Here is a 17,763-nt window from a genome sequence, read left to right as displayed (position 1 = left end):
CCTTTAATGCTATTGTTGCTTTTCCGAGCACACGGCTTGTTCTCCTGTTGTGGGAATACAGCAATTATGGACAAATGGTTTTTAAAACACAAAACAATGTTTATTCCATGAACTCAACTTAGCCTCTTAAATAAACATTGGATCTCTTAACGCCCCTTACTTCAAAGATAACCCCAAAAATATTACAACACTAAATAATCCTTCAGTTATTGCTTTCAACATCCATGAGACTTAACACCTTTAAACAGAAACACATCAGGTTGAAGGCTTTACTATTATGAGTTTAAATCACTCAAATGATCCAGAGATGGTCTTTCATGGCAGAGATCACAGCAGATCCAGCTCACTGCAAACACAGACACACACCCAAGCTCTTTTCAAACTGAAACTAAAAAACTGCAAAATGGCTGATCTAAAACCCAGCTCCACCCACACTCTGACATCACTGCATTTCTTAAAGGTACATTGCTCAAACATCTATTTCTTAAAGGTACCCTCACATGACACCGGCATCAGGTGAACCATACAGGGGTGTAGTGTTAATGAGGTCAGTCCATAAGAGGGCCATTTAGGAGTCTGGTAACAGTGGGGAAGAGGCTGTTTTTGAGTCAGTTCGTGCATGTTCTCAGACTTTTGTATCTCCTGCCCGATGGAAGAAGTTGGAAGAGTGAGTAAGCCGTGTGGGAAGGGTCTTTGAATATGCTGCCCGCTTTCCCCAGGCAGCGGGAGGTGTAGATGGAGTCAATGGATGGGAGGGAGATTCGTGTGATGGACTGGGTGGTCACGACTCTCTGAAGTTTCTTGTGGTCTTGGGCCGAGCAGTTGCCATACCAGGCTGTGATGCAGCCAGATAGGATGCTTTCTATGGAGCATCTGTAAAGGTTGGTGGGATTAATGTGGACATGCCAAATTTCCTTAGTTTCCTGAGGATGTATAGGCGCTGTTGTGCTTTCTTGGTGGTAGCGTCGATGTGGGTGGACCAGGACAGATTTTTGGAGATGTGTACCCCTAGGAATTTGAAACTGCTAACCATCTCCACCTCAGCCCCATTGATGCTGACAGGGGTGAGTACAGTACTTTGCTTTCTGATGTCAATGACTAGCTCTTTAGTTTTGCTGGCATTGCGGGATAGATTGTTGTCGCTGCACCACTCCACTAGGTTCTCAATCTCCCTCCTGTATTCTGACTCGTTGTTATTCGAGATCCGGCCCACTATGGTCGAATCGTCAGCAAACCTGTAGATGGAGTTGGAACCAAATTTTGCCATGCAGCCGTGTGTGTACATGGAGTATAGTAGGGGGCTAAGTACGCAGCCTTGTGGGCCCCGGTATTGAGGTCTATTGTGGAGGAGGTGTTGTTGTTTATTCTTACTAATTGTAGAAAGTTGAGGATCCAGTTGCAGAGTGAGGAGCCAAGTCTTAGATTTTGGAGCTTTGATATGAGCTTGGCTGGGATTATCGTGTTGAAGACAGAGCTGTAGTCAATAAATAGGAGTCTGATGTCAGAGTCCTTGTTGTCGAGATGCTCTCGGGATGAGTGTAGGGCCAGGGAGATGGTGTCTGCTATGGACCGGTTGCGGCGGTATGCGAATTGCAGTGGATCAAGGCGTTCTGGGACTATGGAGGTGGTGTGCTTCATGACCAACCTCTCAAAGCACTTCATTATGACTGAAGTCAGGGCCACTGGACGGTAGTCATTGAGGCACGTTGCCTGGTTCTTCTTTGGCATCGGTAATGGTGGTCTTTTTGAAGCAAGTAGGGACCTCGGAACAGAGTAGGGACAGATTAAAGATGTCGCCTTCGATCTCGCCTTCAGCCTCTAACATGCGAACATATGAAATAGGAGCACAGGTAGGCCATTCAGCCTCTCATTCCTGCTTCACCATTCAATTAGATCATGGCTGATCTGTTTGAGTTCCACATTTCCATCTACCCAGATAACCTTTGATTCCCTCATCTAACAGGAATGTAGCCTGGTACCAAAAGACTAGCCTTCCAGCCAACCAGTCTCTCAATCTGGCTGGAAATGAAAATAGAAAATGCTAACCAGGTTCTACCATTAAAATCAAGTAAATTACTGCAGATAGGGTCAACCTGAAATATAAACAAAGTGCTCCAAAAACTCAGCAGGTTAGGCTGCATCTGTGGAGTGAGAAACAGAGTTAACATTTTAACTTGTATATGAATCTTCTGCAGAACTAATCCTGGCCTCTATCTCTGTGAATTATTTTCAGATATTTAAGAGAGATTGGGCGGGATTCTCCGGTCTCCGACACCGAAATCGCATTCGTCGAACGGCCAGTGAATTCCCGTTGGCACCGAAATCAGGGGCGGTGCCAATTTTGCGATGCTCCACCCCCCTCCAAAATGGCGTACTCAGTGAGTACCCGCACGCCGTCGGGATGACCCCAGGACGTCACCTGAGGCCCCGATGCTCCTTCCCCGATGGGCCGAGTTTGAGCATAAAGCGCATCTGTTCCCGCGCAGTGCCAGCGCGCAGTCTCCCAAACGGAGAATCCAGCCCAGAGTTTTGCTTCTTAAGAGCGAGAGAGAGAGTCCTTGGGCAGAATTCTCCGCCGGCGTGATTCTCCGTTTTGCCGGCGCCCGGGGGTTTCCCAACGACGTGGGGCTGCCCCACAATGGGAAACCTCATTGACCAGCCGGTGTAAGGGAGAATCCCGCCGGCGGGTTGGGCAGAAATGTGGCGGGGCGGAGAATTCCGCCACTTATTGCTCTCTTCTGCAGTTTTTCCAGATGAGTGTGATTTTTCTGTTTCTGACTTGGCAAGACCAATTCATAAACCTCCTGCCTATATATTCCAAGAATGAATTCAATTAACTCGTCTTCCAGTCATTGTTATCAAACAAATGATCACATTTTTGGTCTTTTATTTCAAACTTTTGACATATTTCAAGATAGTAGAAACCAGCAGGAGATGGGATTATTTCATCCTCCACATCGGGTTTTGAATGTTTGTTGGGTGTCTGGTAGGTTACCACCTTCCATTGTCTGGACAGAATTACCATTGATTAAAGTCCAGTGTTTTGCATTTTGAATGCTTTCCATTTAAGACTCCTATTTAAAGTGAATATTGACACCCTGAGGTGTGGAATTCCTTGAGCAACACGTTAGCAGTGTAATCTATATAGTAACATTCTAGAAAAGGTCAGTTTATAATGGAAAACATCAGGTGACTTGCTGCAGCCATTTTTGTGTATTTTATTGTATTTTTCTTTTGAAAAAGCAAGTCCTCTTCAAATAGTTCAATATGTTTTTGGTTAGCTGCTGAGATTATAGGTAGATCTGACTGTCAGAAGTTCACAACGTCATGACAGTATTCGCTGCTCAAAATGCAGTCTCCATTACATTTGGGACTGATCAGACTGAATAACCACTTTACAGAACACCGCCATTCAGTCCGCAAAAATGACCCTGACCTCTTGGGTGCTTTCCATTTCAATTCACCATCTTGACCCCATGCTCACAATTCTGTCCTCAGTTTCCTACAGTGCTTATGTGAAGCACAATGCAAGCTAGAGGAACAGCACTTCATCTTTCAATTAGGCAGTTTACAGCCTTCTGGACTTAACGTTGAGTTCAACAATTAGAAACTATGAACTCCCTCCTTAGTCTTGACCCGTTTTATAATCCCCCCCCCTCCCCCCCCCCAGCTCTCATTTATTCTTAAATTTTACTTTCGCAGAGCATCGACCTTTGTTCTGCCATTAACATATTGTGCTATCTACTGTTATGCTACTATCCGCTTCCTCTTTAGTCTTTAATACTGCCATTAACACTACCTTAGATTGTGTTCTTTTGTCAAATTTCTTCTTGTTCCCACCTGTCCCTGACCTTCTACTTTGCTCCACCTAATCTACCCCCACTTAAATTGTATAAAATCCATCACATTTCTTCCTATTTTTAGAAGAGTCATACGGATTCGAAATGTTAACTGTTTCTCTCCCCACAGATTCTGCCAGACCAGCTGAGTTTTTCCAGAAATTTCTGTTATTATTTTGAAGGGAAAACCGGCTCTTCTAGGTTTCCTGAATGTAAAGGATGCCCCACATCCTGTTTCTACCCTAGTTAATATCCAGCCCTGAGTATGAGGGCCTTGGAACTGCCAGATACTCCAACCTGTATTTCAACTGAAGTTATCATGCCTGCCCAGGTTGTTTAAAGAAAGCAAAGATTGCAATTTAGTCTGGGGAGGACTGACTAATCCTCAAAAACATTGGGCTGGATTCTCCGCTCGTTGACACCGAAATCGTGGGCGAAATTCTCCGTTATCGGCGGAAACTCCGCCGATCGGCGCAAAAAACGGCGCAAATCCCACGTGCGTCACGTCATAAAAATGGGCCGATAGTCTGCGGCCCGAAATGGGCTAGCAGCGACGTAACGGGATCCGCGCTTGCGCAGTGGTTCACGCCGTGCAGCATCATACGCGCTGCACGGCGTGACGGCTCATAAGGCCGCGCAGCTCCCCCCCCACCCGACCGCAACAGCCGACCGCAACACCCGACTTGATGGCTGGCCGTCGCTCAGCCCCGAGGTTCGAATCACGCGATGTGGAGGCGCTCCTGGATGCGGTGGAGCAGAGGAGGGACGCCCTGTATCCCGGGCACGGCCGCAGAGTTGCCCCACGCCACAGCCGGCGTCTGTGGAGGGAGGTGGCAGAGGCCGTCACCGCTGTGGCCCTAACACCACGGACAGGCACCCAGTGCCACAAGAAGGTGAACGACCTCGTCAGAGCAGGCAGGGTGAGCCTCCCCCATATCCCCCATATCCCCTCTCCCCCAAATCCCCCCCTCCCCCATATCCCCCCCTCCCCCATATCCCCCATATCCCCCATATCCCCCCTCCCCCATATCCCCCCCTCCCCCATATCCCCCATATCCCCCCTCCCCCATATCCCCCATACTCCCCCTCCCCCATATCCCCCCACCCCCATATCCCCCATATCCCCCCTCCCCCATATCCCCCATATTCCCCCCTCCCCCATATCCCCCCTCCCCCATATCCCCCCTCCCCCATATCCCCCATATCCCATATCCCCATATCCCCCCTCCCCCATATCCCCCATATTCCCCCCTCCCCCATATCCCCCATATCCCATATCCCCATATCCCCCCTTCCCCATATCCCCCATATTCCCCCCTCCCCCATATCCCCCTCCCCCATATCCCCCCTCCCCCATATCCCCCATATCCCCCCTCCCCCATATTCCCCATATCTCCCCCCTCCACCATATCCCCCCTCCCACATATCTCCCCTCCCCCATATCCCCCATATCCCCCTCCCCCATATCCACCCTCCCCCATATCCCCCATATCCCCCCTCCCCCATATTCCCCCTTCACCATATCCCCCATATTCCCCCCTCCCCCATATGCCCCATATCCCCCTCCCCCATATCCCCCATATCCCCCCTCCCCCATATCCCCCCTCCACCATATCCCCCATATCCCCAAGTGAATCCAGCCCGATGGATGCAACCAATGGCGTGCATTCATATACCTGCCTAACACTGTTGCCTTTTACCCCTGCCACCACCCCCCCCCCCCCACAGGAGAAGCGCGCACACAACACCAGGGAGCATGTGAGGACTGGAGGAGGGCCCGCTGATGAGAGGCCACTGACCGTACACGAGGAAAGGGCCCTGGAACTGGCTGGCGGACCTGAGGACCGGGAGGTTGCTGATGCAGAGGTCGGGGCCCCACGAGCAAGTGAGCCACCAACAGCCCGTCCCCATATCCCCCCTCCCCTATATCCCCCTCTCCCGTATCACCTGATCACTGCCTGATGTCTAACCATGCATGCTTCATTGTGTATCGCAGGACCAAACGTCCAGGCACCCATCCCCGCAGATGCAGACCGCCCGCAGGATGCCCCTCGGAGACCACGGGAGACGGAGAGACCCGCACCCTCCAGCATGCGACGCCCGCAGGATGCCCCTCGGAGACCACGGGAGACGGAGAGACCCGCACCCTCCAGCATGCGACGCCCGCAGGATGCCCCTCGGAGACCACGGGAGACGGAGAGACCCGAACCCTCCAGCATGCGACGCCCGCAGGATGCCCCTCGGAGACCACGGGAGACGGAGAGACCCGGACCCTCCAGCATGCGACGCCCGCAGGATGCCCCTCGGAGACCACGGGAGACGGAGAGACCCGGACCCTCCAGCATGCGACGCCCGCAGGATGCCCCTCGGAGACCACGGGAGACGGAGAGACCCGGACCCTCCAGCATGCGACGCCCGCAGGATGCCCCTCGGAGACCACGGGAGACGGAGAGACCCGGACCCTCCAGCATGCGACGCCCGCAGGATGCCTCTCGCACACCACGGGAGACGGAGAGACCTGGAGCAACAGGGAGACGACACCTCCGTCACGTGCGGGAGCGACCACCCAGCGATGAGGGGGGCAGCCACAGGCCCCCGTCACATCCGAGCCAGGACACCACTACCCAGGACACCACTATCCAGGACACCCCTACCCGGGACACCACTACCCAGGACACCCCTACCCGGGACACCACTACCCGGGACACCACTACCCGGGACAGCACTACCCGGGACAGCACTACCCGGGACAGCACTACCCGGGACAGCACTACCCGGGACAGCACTACCCAGGACACCCCTACCCGGGACACCACTACCCAGGACACCCCTACCCGGGACACCACTACCCGGGACAGCACTACCCGGGACAGCACTACCCGGGACAGCACTACCCGGGACAGCACTACCCGGGACAGCACTACCCGGGACAGCACTACCCAGGACACCCTTACCCGGGAAGACGAAATACCGGACAGTGACTCAGAGTGGATGGGTGGAGACGAACCCCCACCCCAAAGTGCCATGGACTCAGAGTGGGACGAAGAGCACGACACAACGCCACTGCTGTCACCAACACCCTCCACCATCGCAGAAACACTCACCACGGTTGGGCACTTTAGTGATGAGGCGTCTGGTACACTCACTGGTGCGCACAACACAGCCGTCCCGGTACAGCAGGTGGAGGTAGGAGCAGCAGAGGGACCGGGCGGTCGGAGGGCAGCCCAGGCCAAGCGAACAACTTCCGCCTAGATGGATCCCGGGTTCCTGCAGTTACCACACCCACACATAGATCCGATGCAACCACCGACACGGAGACGAGCGAATAGGGTGACGGGTGGCTTGCGGCGGCTGCGGTCGCAGGTGGAGGAGTCCACCCGCGTCCAGGAGCTGGGAGTGGTCCCGGTCATGCGTGCCACCCAGGCTGACACCGCACGGGTGGCGTCCGCGGTGGAGGCAATGGGTGCGACGCTGTCAGACATGGGGAACGGTTTGCGAGGCCTGGGGCCTTCCGTGCAGGCGGCGTCTGTGGCCCAGGAAATGGCTGCCCTCTCACAGGAGGCCATGAGCCAGTGCCAGCGCCAGATGGCAGAGGCGCTCAACGCCATAGCCCAGTCTCAGCAGGCCATGGCCCAGTCTCAGCAGGCCATGGCCCAGTCTCAGCAGGCCATAGCCCAGTCTCTGCAGGCCATGGCCCAGTCTCTGCAGGCCATGGCCCAGTCTCAGCAGGCCATCGCTGAGGGCATTGGCGCCAGTGGCCATGTGCGAGCTGGCGTCGCACTGTCGCAGACAGGGTTCGACAACCCCCTGGGCTCCATGGCTGCAAACCTGCAGACCCCTGTCGATACCAGCACGGGCCTCCAGGGCTGGCAGCGCCAGATGTCATGGCGCGTCGGTTGTCCAGTCCGTTCGCATCCCCCACCCATGTAGAGGCCTGGGGGCCATCGGGCACCCCGAGGGAGGAGGAGGTGGTGTGGTCCGTCCCGGCTCCCTCTGTAGGGGAGGTCCCGGTACACCGCGACACCTCGGACTCCCCCCCTTCCGTCCCAGGTGCATCGGGTGGGCAACGGGCAGGACAGGCTGGCAGCTCGCCATCCCAGTCGCCCGGGCCGCAGCCTGGCCCATCTAGGCCAGGACGCCCCAGGAAACGGCCGCCAAAGGGATCCAGTGTCAGAGGGCAGGAATCACAGGAGTCCACCTCCAGTTCTGCTGTACCGTCTGGGGAACCACGTAGACGTAGTCAAAGGGCCCGTAAGGCCAAACAATTAGACACTGAGTAAGTTGGCACGGGTGCAGGGCACAGATGAGTTTTAGGCGCTAGGGCACGTGCATGAGCTCCTTTGGTTATTAAAGTCAATGTTACACCTACCGAAGCTGCCTTTGTGCTCTGTCCAAAGTGTGCGGGGGTGTCATGTACGTTGAGCGCAAGTGTGTGTGTGAGGGGTGGTCTTACCTCAGCCCCAGGTGAGTCTGCCCCCTTCCCCCTGGGCCGCCATCAACATCCCCCGGGCAGAGGACGGGACCGTGCGCTGCAGTGTCACAGCCGCATGCAGGGATGGTCCGGGTGGATGGTGGTACTGTGGCCATGGGTCAGACATAGTCCAACGATGTAGAGCCAGGAGCTCATCGGAGGCGGGTTGTCATCATTCTCCATGGCCTGCGATAGACATGCGTCCACCCGCAACTGGGTGAGCCCGGCCCGTTGTGCCGCCGGTGGATCGGCAATTGGGGGTGGGGGGGTGGGGGAGTGGTGTGCATGCGGGTGGGGTGTGTGGGGTTGGGGAGGGGGGTGAGGGTGCTGGGTGGGTGGATGGGTGGGGGGTGTGGGTGGTCGGCTGTTGTCATGGTGTGCGGTCTGTGGCCATACTACCCGATTCCCACGCCCATCTAGTCAGTGAAGCGGGCGTCTATCAGTCTGTCCCGTGCCCGCTGGGCCAGCCGGTAACGGTGGACAGCCACCCGTCTGTGTCTACCCCGTCTGCCCTGACCATTGCCCCCATCCCCCTCATCTGGGGAGGACTGGGCCTCTTCCTGCTGCTCCTCCACTCCGCCCTCCTCTGCCTGCGGCACATCGCCCCTCTGCTGGGCTATGTTGTGCAGGACGCAGCACACCACAATGATGCGGCCGACCCTATCTGACCGATACTGGAGGGCGCCCCCAGAGAGGTCCAGGCACCTGAAACGCATCTTCAGCACGCCAAAGCACCTTTCGATCACTCCCCTTGTCGCTACATGGGCATCATTGTAGCGGTTCTCCGCCTCATTGCGTGGCCTCCGTATAGGCGTCATCAGCCACGATCGCAATGGGTAGCCCCTGTCGCCCAGCAACCAGCCCCTCAGCCGGGGATGGCGTCCCTCGTACATGCCGGGGATGGATGACCGCGACAACACGAATGAGTCGTGTACACTGCCTGGGTGACGGGCGCAGACGTGCAGGATCATCATGCGGTGGTCGCAGACCACCTGTACGTTCATCGAATAGGTCCCCTTCCTATTAGTGAACACGGCCCTGTTATCTGCAGGTGGCCGCACGGCGACGTGCATACCATCGATCGCGCCCTGGACCATGGGGAACTCGGCAATGGCAGAGAAGCCCACGGCCCGGGCATCTTGGCTGGCCCGGTCCACGGGGAAGCGGATGTAGCGGTGCGCCATGGCATAAAGGGCATCTGTCACTGCCCGGATGCACCGATGCACCGATGTCTGCGATATGCCGGACAGGTCCCCACTCGGTGCCTGGAATGACCCCGTTGCATAAAGGTTCAGGGCCACCGTAACCTTGACGGACATGGGGAGAGGGTGTCCCCCGCCAGTGCCACGCGGTGACAGGTGTGCCAGCAGGTGGCAGATGTGTGCCACGGTTTCCCGGCTCATCCGGAGTCTCCTCCTGCATTCCCGGTCCGTGAGGTCCTGGTATGACTGCCGGGGCCGGTACACACGGGGCGCCCTCGGGTGCCTCCGTTGCCGTGGGGCCGCGACGTCCTCCCCCCCTCCTCGTCCTGTCGGTCAGGTGTCCCTCCAGCCTGGGCGGCTGCCGCCTGCCCCTCTGCGGCAGCCTGCGCCGCCTCTCTGGCACGCTCCTCCTCCTCCTCCTCCTCCTCATCCAGGGCAACATAGACATGAGCGGCTGCCACCACGGCGGCCAACATCGCTGGATGGTCTGAAAACATGACGGCCTGGTGGGGGGGAGGGGAACGACGACATGTCATCATTGCCCATATCCCCTCCTCCCCCCAGCCAGGTGGCATGGACCGCATGGGTCCAACTGTTGGAGGCTGGCACCTGGCCAGGTGGACCAACTCATTTGCCCTCCCATCACCCACCCCGGCACGGCCCCCTCCCCAACCTCCACCCCAGCACGGACCCCCCCCCCCAACCTCCACCCCGACACGGACCCCCCCAACCTCCACCCCGGCACGGACCCCCTCCCCAACCTCCACCCCGGCACGGACCCCCTCCCCAACCCCCAACCTCCACCCCAGCACGGACCCCCCCCAACCTCCACCCCGGCACGGCCCCCTCCCCAACCCCCAACCTCCACCCCAGCACGGACCCCCCCCAACCTCCACCCCGGCACGGCCCCCTCCCCAACCCCCAACCTCCACCCCAGCACGGACCCCCCCCAACCTCCACCCCGGCACGGACCCCCTCCCCAACCCCCAACCTCCACCCCAGCACGGACCCCCCCCAACCTCCACCCAACCTCCACCCCGGCACGGACCCCCACCCCAACCTCCACACCGGCACGGACCCCCTCCCCAACCCCCAACCTCCACCCCAGCACGGGACCCCCCCCAACCTCCACCCCGGCACGGACCCCCTCCCCAACCCCCAACCTCCACCCCAGCACGGACCCCCACCAACCTCCACCCCGGCACGGACCCCCTCCCCAACACCCAACCTCCACCCCAGCACGGACCCCCCCCCAACCTCCACCCCGGCACGGCCCCCTCCCCAACCCCCAACCTCCACCCCAGCACGGACCCCCCCCAACCTCCACCCCGGCACGGACCCCCTCCCCAACCTCCACCCCGGCACGGACCCCCCCCCCAACCTCCACCCCGGCACGGACCCCCTCCCCAACCTCCACCCCGGCACGGACCCCCTCCCCAACCTCCACACCGGCACGGACCCCCTCCCCAACCCCCAACCTCCACCCCAGCACGGACCCCCCCCAACCTCCACCCCGGCACGGACCCCCCCCCAACCTCCACCCCGGCACGGACCCCCTCCCCAACCCCCAACACCTCCACCCCAGCACGGACCCCCCCCCAACCTCCACCCCGGCACGGACCCCCTCCCCAACCTCCACCCCGGCACGGACCCCCCCCCCCAACCTCCACACCGGCACGGACCCCCTCCCCAACCCCGAACCTCCACCCCAGCACGGACCCCCCCCCAACCTCCACCCCGGCACGGACCCCCTCCACAACCCCCAACCTCCACCCCGGCACGGACCCCCTCCCGGCACTCCCCCGGAGCCCAGCTTACTCTAACCACCCCCCCCCCCCCCGCCGCACACACACACAAGCCGAGACACACCTCTCCTCAGGCAATCAGTCTGCGGCCACGCCATTTCCTGCCCAGAGCCAACCCCCCAGGCCGTCACTCACCTCCTCGCTGGTCGGCGTGAGCCTGGAGCACCGGGTCACGCCGATGAAAAGGAGATTTGATTCACGTCGACGTGAACGGTCATCACGTCGACGGGACTTCGGCCCATCCGGAAGGGAGAATATCGGCAGGCCGAAAATCGGCTGCCTTGCGCAGACCCGTGACATTCTCCGCGGCAGCGGCGCCATTAACGCCCCGCCGACTTTTCTCCCTTCGGAGACTTCGGCGGGGGCGGGGGCAGGATTCACGGCGGCCAACGGCCATTCTCCGACCCGGCGGGGGGTCGGAGAATGACGCCCCGTGTTCGGCGAACGGCCGGAGAATCACATTTCACGACCGTATTGGGGACAACGCCGTTTCGCCCCCTCCAAAGCGCTGCACCGTATCGACGGCCTCAGCCATTGCCTGAAGCTCTCCCCCCCCCCCACCCCCCGCCCCCCCGATGCTCCACCCCCGACCACCCGAGTTCCCGACAGCACGGGACACATGTGGTCTCATCCGTCGGGAACTCAGTGTGGCGGCTGCAGACTCAGTCCAGCGGCGCCATAGCTGTGGGAGGGCCAATTCGTGCGTAGGGGGGGGACATTATTCGGGGTTAGGGGCACTGTGGTGGGGCGGTCCGGGGCGCATGAGCTAGCTGAAGGGGAGAACTATTTTGCGGGCCTGTTCCGCGAGCTGCCTCCGCCATGAAGCATGGCGCGGCCACTGCAGGGCTCCGCCGTGTGCATGCGCAGCCGTGGACCCGCCCATTCTCTGGAGCGTATCGGCAGCTAGAGCTGGATTCTCTACATTGTCGTCTTGCTAGCCCCCAGCAAAACGGGGAATAGGTGGTTGATTTGTGCCAGTTTTCCTGAATTGGAGAATCCAGCCCATTGACTTCTGACTGCACAGTAAAATCTTTAGAAAACAGCCAAGGCAAGGTGCAATCACATTTTTGTGACGGCAAACAAAATATTGAGAAGACCTTTGAAGCACTGATTTTGATACAGGGCTATTTTGATTGGGAATTATGTGGCGGGATTCTCCGACCCCCCGCCGGGTGGGAGAATTGCCGGGGGTCGGCGTGTATCCCGCCCCGCCGTCCGGCATGACTCAATTGGCCCTGGGCTGACCGAATACTCCGGCACGCGATGGGCCGAAGTCCCGCCCGTTTTTTGCCAGCCCCGCCGGCGTAAATTAGATTAGGTCCCTTACCGGTGGGACCTGGCGGCGCGGGTGGGCTCCGGGGTTCTTGGAAGTCGCGGGGGGATCTTGCCCTGGGAGGTGTCCCCACGGTGGCCTGGCCCGCGGTCGGCGCACACCGATCCGCGGGCGGGCCTGTGCCGTGAGGGCACTCTATTGTTCCGCACTGGAGGCTGTGGTCTTCCGCCATTCCCGGTGCGGAAGCAGCTCCCTCTGCGCATGCGCAGGGTGACGCCAGCACGCACTGGCGCTCCCGCGCATGCAGCAACTCGCGTTTGCTGGCGGAGGCCCTTCGGCGGCGGTTGGCGTAGCGCCAAGCCCCTTTCCCGCCGGCCAGCGGGGCGCCAACCACTCTGGGGCAGGCCTCGCCCCTGAAGGTGTGGAGGATTCCGCAACTTTGGGGCGGCCCGACGCCGGAGTGGTTCACGCCAGTCCGTCCCGCCGGGACCCCCCGCCCCGCCGGATAGGGGAGAATCCCGCCCGTGGTGTGCCGAACAGAGGGGGATGGAACTGTTAATTATTCAGAATATACACTACAGCAAAATAAGAAATCATTGTACCAAGCTGGTCCTTTGTAGAGGAATTTTTCCACAAGACTAGGTGGAACAGAATGTTCTGGAAGGTACATGTGACCAAACCATGGGCAGAATTTTCCACAAAAGTAGGTAGAGCGGTGCTGCAGGCAGGGAAAATGGCAAGGAACCACCTGTCCCAAAGGTGGTTTTCCCTGTCGTATCATTTGGCTCATTGCTGGAAAAAAAGGAATGGGTGCGTCCCACGAGGTTGCGGTGGTGGGGTGGGCTCTGATTGAATTCAATTTTAAAAGATCTTTAAAAGGTTTCAAAGGCCTTTTTAAAGGGCAGCCCGATTTCAACAATAAGTTAAAAACAGAAACTCTACCTCCCAAAATACCCTCCCCATGAACCCCCACGGAACACCCATGGAGCCCCCACCACCCCACCAAAGTATTCCATAGAATATTCCTCCATGGAACATCCCCAAGCAACACCCCCCTGGTACTGCTGCTGTTCCCATGCTGCTCCAGGGAACAAGTGCCAGGGAACAATGCCTAGGGGCAGTGCCAAGGGGCAATTCTCAGCGTGATCCTTCCCCCCTGAGCAAAACACTCACCTGAGCTCCTCCGGCAGGTGGACGCCCTGGGACACATGTCATGCTTCACATCTTTGTGCCATCACACTGATGTGAATGGAAAATCTAACTGTTGGGGAGAGCGGGGGAGTACAGGGAAGGGGGCTATCAGGAGTAAAGGCCTGATAACAACATTTAAATGTATTAAAATGGGGATCCCGATGTTCAACGTCATTAGCGGGGGGCGGGGACAATTGCAACAGGAAATCTCATCAGCAGAAATCGTGTTTTGGGACTCCCACAGGATTCCCTGCTCTCGCCACCAATCCCACCCCCTGAAAAATCGGTCCCATAACACAACAACTGATGCCATCGATGTGTGTCGTGATCAATTCCTTATTATTATTTATTTTAAATTTAGAGTACCCAATTACTTTTTTTCCCAATTAAGGGGCAATTTAGTGTGGCCAATCCACCTAGCCTGCACATCTTTAGGTTGCAGGGGTGAGACCCACGTAGACACAGGGAGAATGTGCAAACTCCACACCGTCAGTGACCCGGGGCCAGTATCGAACCCGGGTCGTCAGTGCCACAGGTAGCTGTGCTAACCACTGCATCACCGTACTGCTCCTATCAATTCCTCATTATAGATGTACATTATGGAAAGTGAATATAACACTGAGTGTTGACATTCAACTTCTACTTCACAAACTTCAGTGCTTAGAATGTCAGTAATTAAAGGGGGATTATCATAGAATTTACAGTGCAGAAGGAGGCCATTCAGCCCATCGAGTCTGCACTGACTCCTGGAAAGAGCACCCTACCCAAGGTCAACACCTCGACCCTATCCCCATAACCCAGCAACCCCACCCAACACTAAGGGCAATTTTGTACACTAAGGGCAATTTATCATGGCCAATCCACCTAACCTGCACATCTTTGGACTATGGGAGGAAACCGGAGCACCCGGAGGAAACCCACGCACACACAGGGAGGATGTGCAGACACCGCACAGACAGTGACCCAAGCTGGAATCGAACCTGGGAGCTGTAAAGCAATTGTGCTATCCACAATGCTACCGTGCTATAGGTGATGTTGCTCCATCTCATCTCCATTGATTGGCATTTCCTTACCGAAGGTCAGTTCACAAACAAAAGTTGAGGGTCCAAAGATGTCCAAATGCTCTCAGGGATGTAATCACGGGTCGTTGGCTGCTCTGATTGGGAAGCTTGTTTGATCCACAATCTATGCATGCTCTCAATTATGCCAATTTAGTCAGTACTGCAGTGCATGACTGTGCCATTGATTGATGCCCAGTAGTTTTAACCCTTTGGAGGATGGATGATCCCTGTAGTAATCCAAGAAACTCAAAGATGAAGGTTCAACTATTTTATTTTAAACTCAAAAGTAAAGCCGAATCCATGACATACAGCACAAGCTGGGTGGGACACAGATATGTAGGTTAGATGGGGTTACGGGTATAGGGCAGGGAAGTGAGCATAGGTCAGGTGCTCTTTCAGAGGGTTTGGTACCTAAAGGATTAACGTAGAATTCCTACAGTGCAGAAGGAGGCTATTCCATCCATCAAGTCTGGACTGACCCTTGGAAAGAGCACCTTACCTAGGCCCACGCCTACACCCTTTCCCTGTAACTCAGTAACCCTACTTAACCTTTTGGACACAAAGGGGCAATTGATCTTGGACAATCCACCTAAGATGCACATCTTTGGGCTGTGGGAGGAACCCGAAGCACCCGGAGGAAACCCACGCAGACACGGGGAGAAATTGATTGCAAACTCCCCACAGACAGTCACCCGAGGTCAGAATTGAATCTGGGTCCCTGGCGTTATGAGGCAGCAGTGCTAACCACCGTGCCAGCCTACCATGCAGGGCCGATGGGCTGAAGGGCCTCCTTCTGCACTGTAGGAATTCTATGTTCTATGTTCTAACCGATTGACGGTAATCAAGAAAGCTGTGAAGAAAATGCACAACTGTTATACTTACGTGAAAAGGGGTAATGATTGCTAAAATGTACAATCCCATGGTTTACATTCACAGGACAGGCATGTGGTGAATGTATAATTACTGATAATTCACCAGTGCACTGTATTGTGTTATGTTATGTTATTAACCCTGTGGGCTCCACCTATGGGCCATTGTGTGGCTTTACCCACAGGGGGATATGTTGGGGCATGTACGGGCTCCGCCCATGGCTCCACCCCTTCAGAGGAAGTATAAGAGCAGCTTACCTGCGGGGCCGCCTTCAGTATTGTACCGGTCGCAGGCAGGCACAGTTCTAAGCTGATTAAAACCAAGGTTTACTTCTCCACGTGTCTTCGAATGAATTGATGGTCGCATCATGCTCACTTTTCCTTTTATTGTGGATTGATTTAAGTGGTAATATGGAATATTGTTTGGAAGTCTTATATGGTTCATCCAGCCTACTGCCGTCCGCTGATTGTATTTGCTTGTTCTCCAGATTCTGGTGGGAGAAGCAAGACGTCTTTACTGCTGAGCAGCGCCAGGCTCTTGGTTTGATTTCTCTGACAAGGATAATCTGTGACAACACCAGGATTAAATTCCTTCCTCGGGATGTATTTGTATTTCATCCGTTCCCTGAAAACTATGTTAATTGTTGCCAGATTCCAAAGTTAAATCTGCAGCCTTGGAAAGTTGCGAATGGTACAGTATCATTGTTTGAGTCATCCAAGCACTTTGCTGTTATTCTAATCTACACTAAACGGAACAAAATTAATGTAAGAAAATGTAAATTGTTTCTGTATTTAAGATGAAAAAGGTCTCTAGGTCAGATATGTTGATCCCCACCTTTGGCTGTTTTCATCCCGATACATTAATCTTACTTTCCTCAAACTTCCAGAGAGAGAGGCATAAGGGTATGAAACCTGTAAACCTTTAATTAATAGTTATAGCTCAACAATTTCTCTCCAAACCCTCAAGGCTGATAGGCAAGCTCAGAAAGACCTCAAGCCTATTAATTACCACCCAAATGATTTGCTGGATTTAATAATCTTTATTATTGTCACAAGTGGGCTTACATTAACACTGCAATGAAGTTACTGTGAAAACCCCCTAGTCGCCACACAGTTTGGGTACACTGAGGGGGAATTCAAGATGTCCAATTCACCTGACAAGCACATCTTTCCGGATGTGAGAGAAAACCACCGAGGAGGATGCAAAGGAGGGCCAAGACCGGCAGGACATGGAGCCAGGGCAGCCACTGGAGGCCACACAACATGCGCGCCTGGGCCACTATACAGGAACAATCTAATGTCCTCCAGCTTCAGCGACTAGAGAGCCTGGCCACCGGTAACCCTACCATCCGCTCCTACCCCCACCCACATCCCACATTCCCCCTCCAAACACCCCCTCCCCTGTCCATCCGCCCTGCATACCCCCCCATCACCACCGCACCTGTCCACCTTCCCTGCACCCATCACACCCCCATACATATGTCCTCCCCCACTCTCTCCATGCTCCATAATTGCCTCGCTACACGATGCTGTACCTCTGTTGGCAGTATCAATGGGTCTGGTCCATTGGATGGAGGATGATTACAACCCTCTCCACAATGAGCTGTGGTGCTCTGCATTGTTGGACACAGTCTGCCTCCTGCCCTCAGTAGCACATTCCACCCTGTATGTGAGGTGGCCATTCCACCGCACGGTCCCATCGAACCCTTGGGATGGCAGAACTGGAGACGAGCTCTGGGGCGTGTGTATGGGGGGGAAGGGAATGGGAGAGGGCAGGGCTGGGGAACGGGGCAGTGAGCTGTGGCTGACCTGCGATACTAGGGCATCCTCCAACGTCCACACCCCCTAACAGTTGCTTCCCACACCACCCACCCCAACCCGGCACACCGTCTGCTTCCAGCTCAGTCCATCCTTCACATCCTGTAGACAGAGCACCAAGGCATATATACACGTGCCCTAGCCTTTAACACTATCCTGTCTGCTGCACCAGTGCCAATTTAAATGGTGTCCGGCTTTCCGGTCTTACCGGCCCTAACGCTCCATCTAGGTGGG

General features: G+C 56.3%; 1 protein-coding gene across 1 annotated transcript in view; it reads left to right on the top strand.

The window, feature by feature from the left end:
* LOC140387114 (eosinophil peroxidase-like) overlaps window positions 1-17,763 on the top strand; it is a 221,004-nt gene that overhangs the window by 177,344 nt on the left and 25,897 nt on the right. Inside the window, exon 13 of the mRNA XM_072470125.1 lies at window positions 16,200-16,476. Within this exon, the coding sequence (XP_072326226.1) occupies window positions 16,200-16,476 (277 nt within the window). The remainder of the gene's footprint in view (window positions 1-16,199; window positions 16,477-17,763) is intronic.

Source organism: Scyliorhinus torazame, chromosome 12 (genome assembly GCF_047496885.1).
Source record: "Scyliorhinus torazame isolate Kashiwa2021f chromosome 12, sScyTor2.1, whole genome shotgun sequence".
Lineage (NCBI taxonomy): Eukaryota > Metazoa > Chordata > Chondrichthyes > Carcharhiniformes > Scyliorhinidae > Scyliorhinus > Scyliorhinus torazame.
Note: the sequence above shows the minus strand (reverse complement) of the source record. Positions and strands in the feature narration are given on the sequence as shown.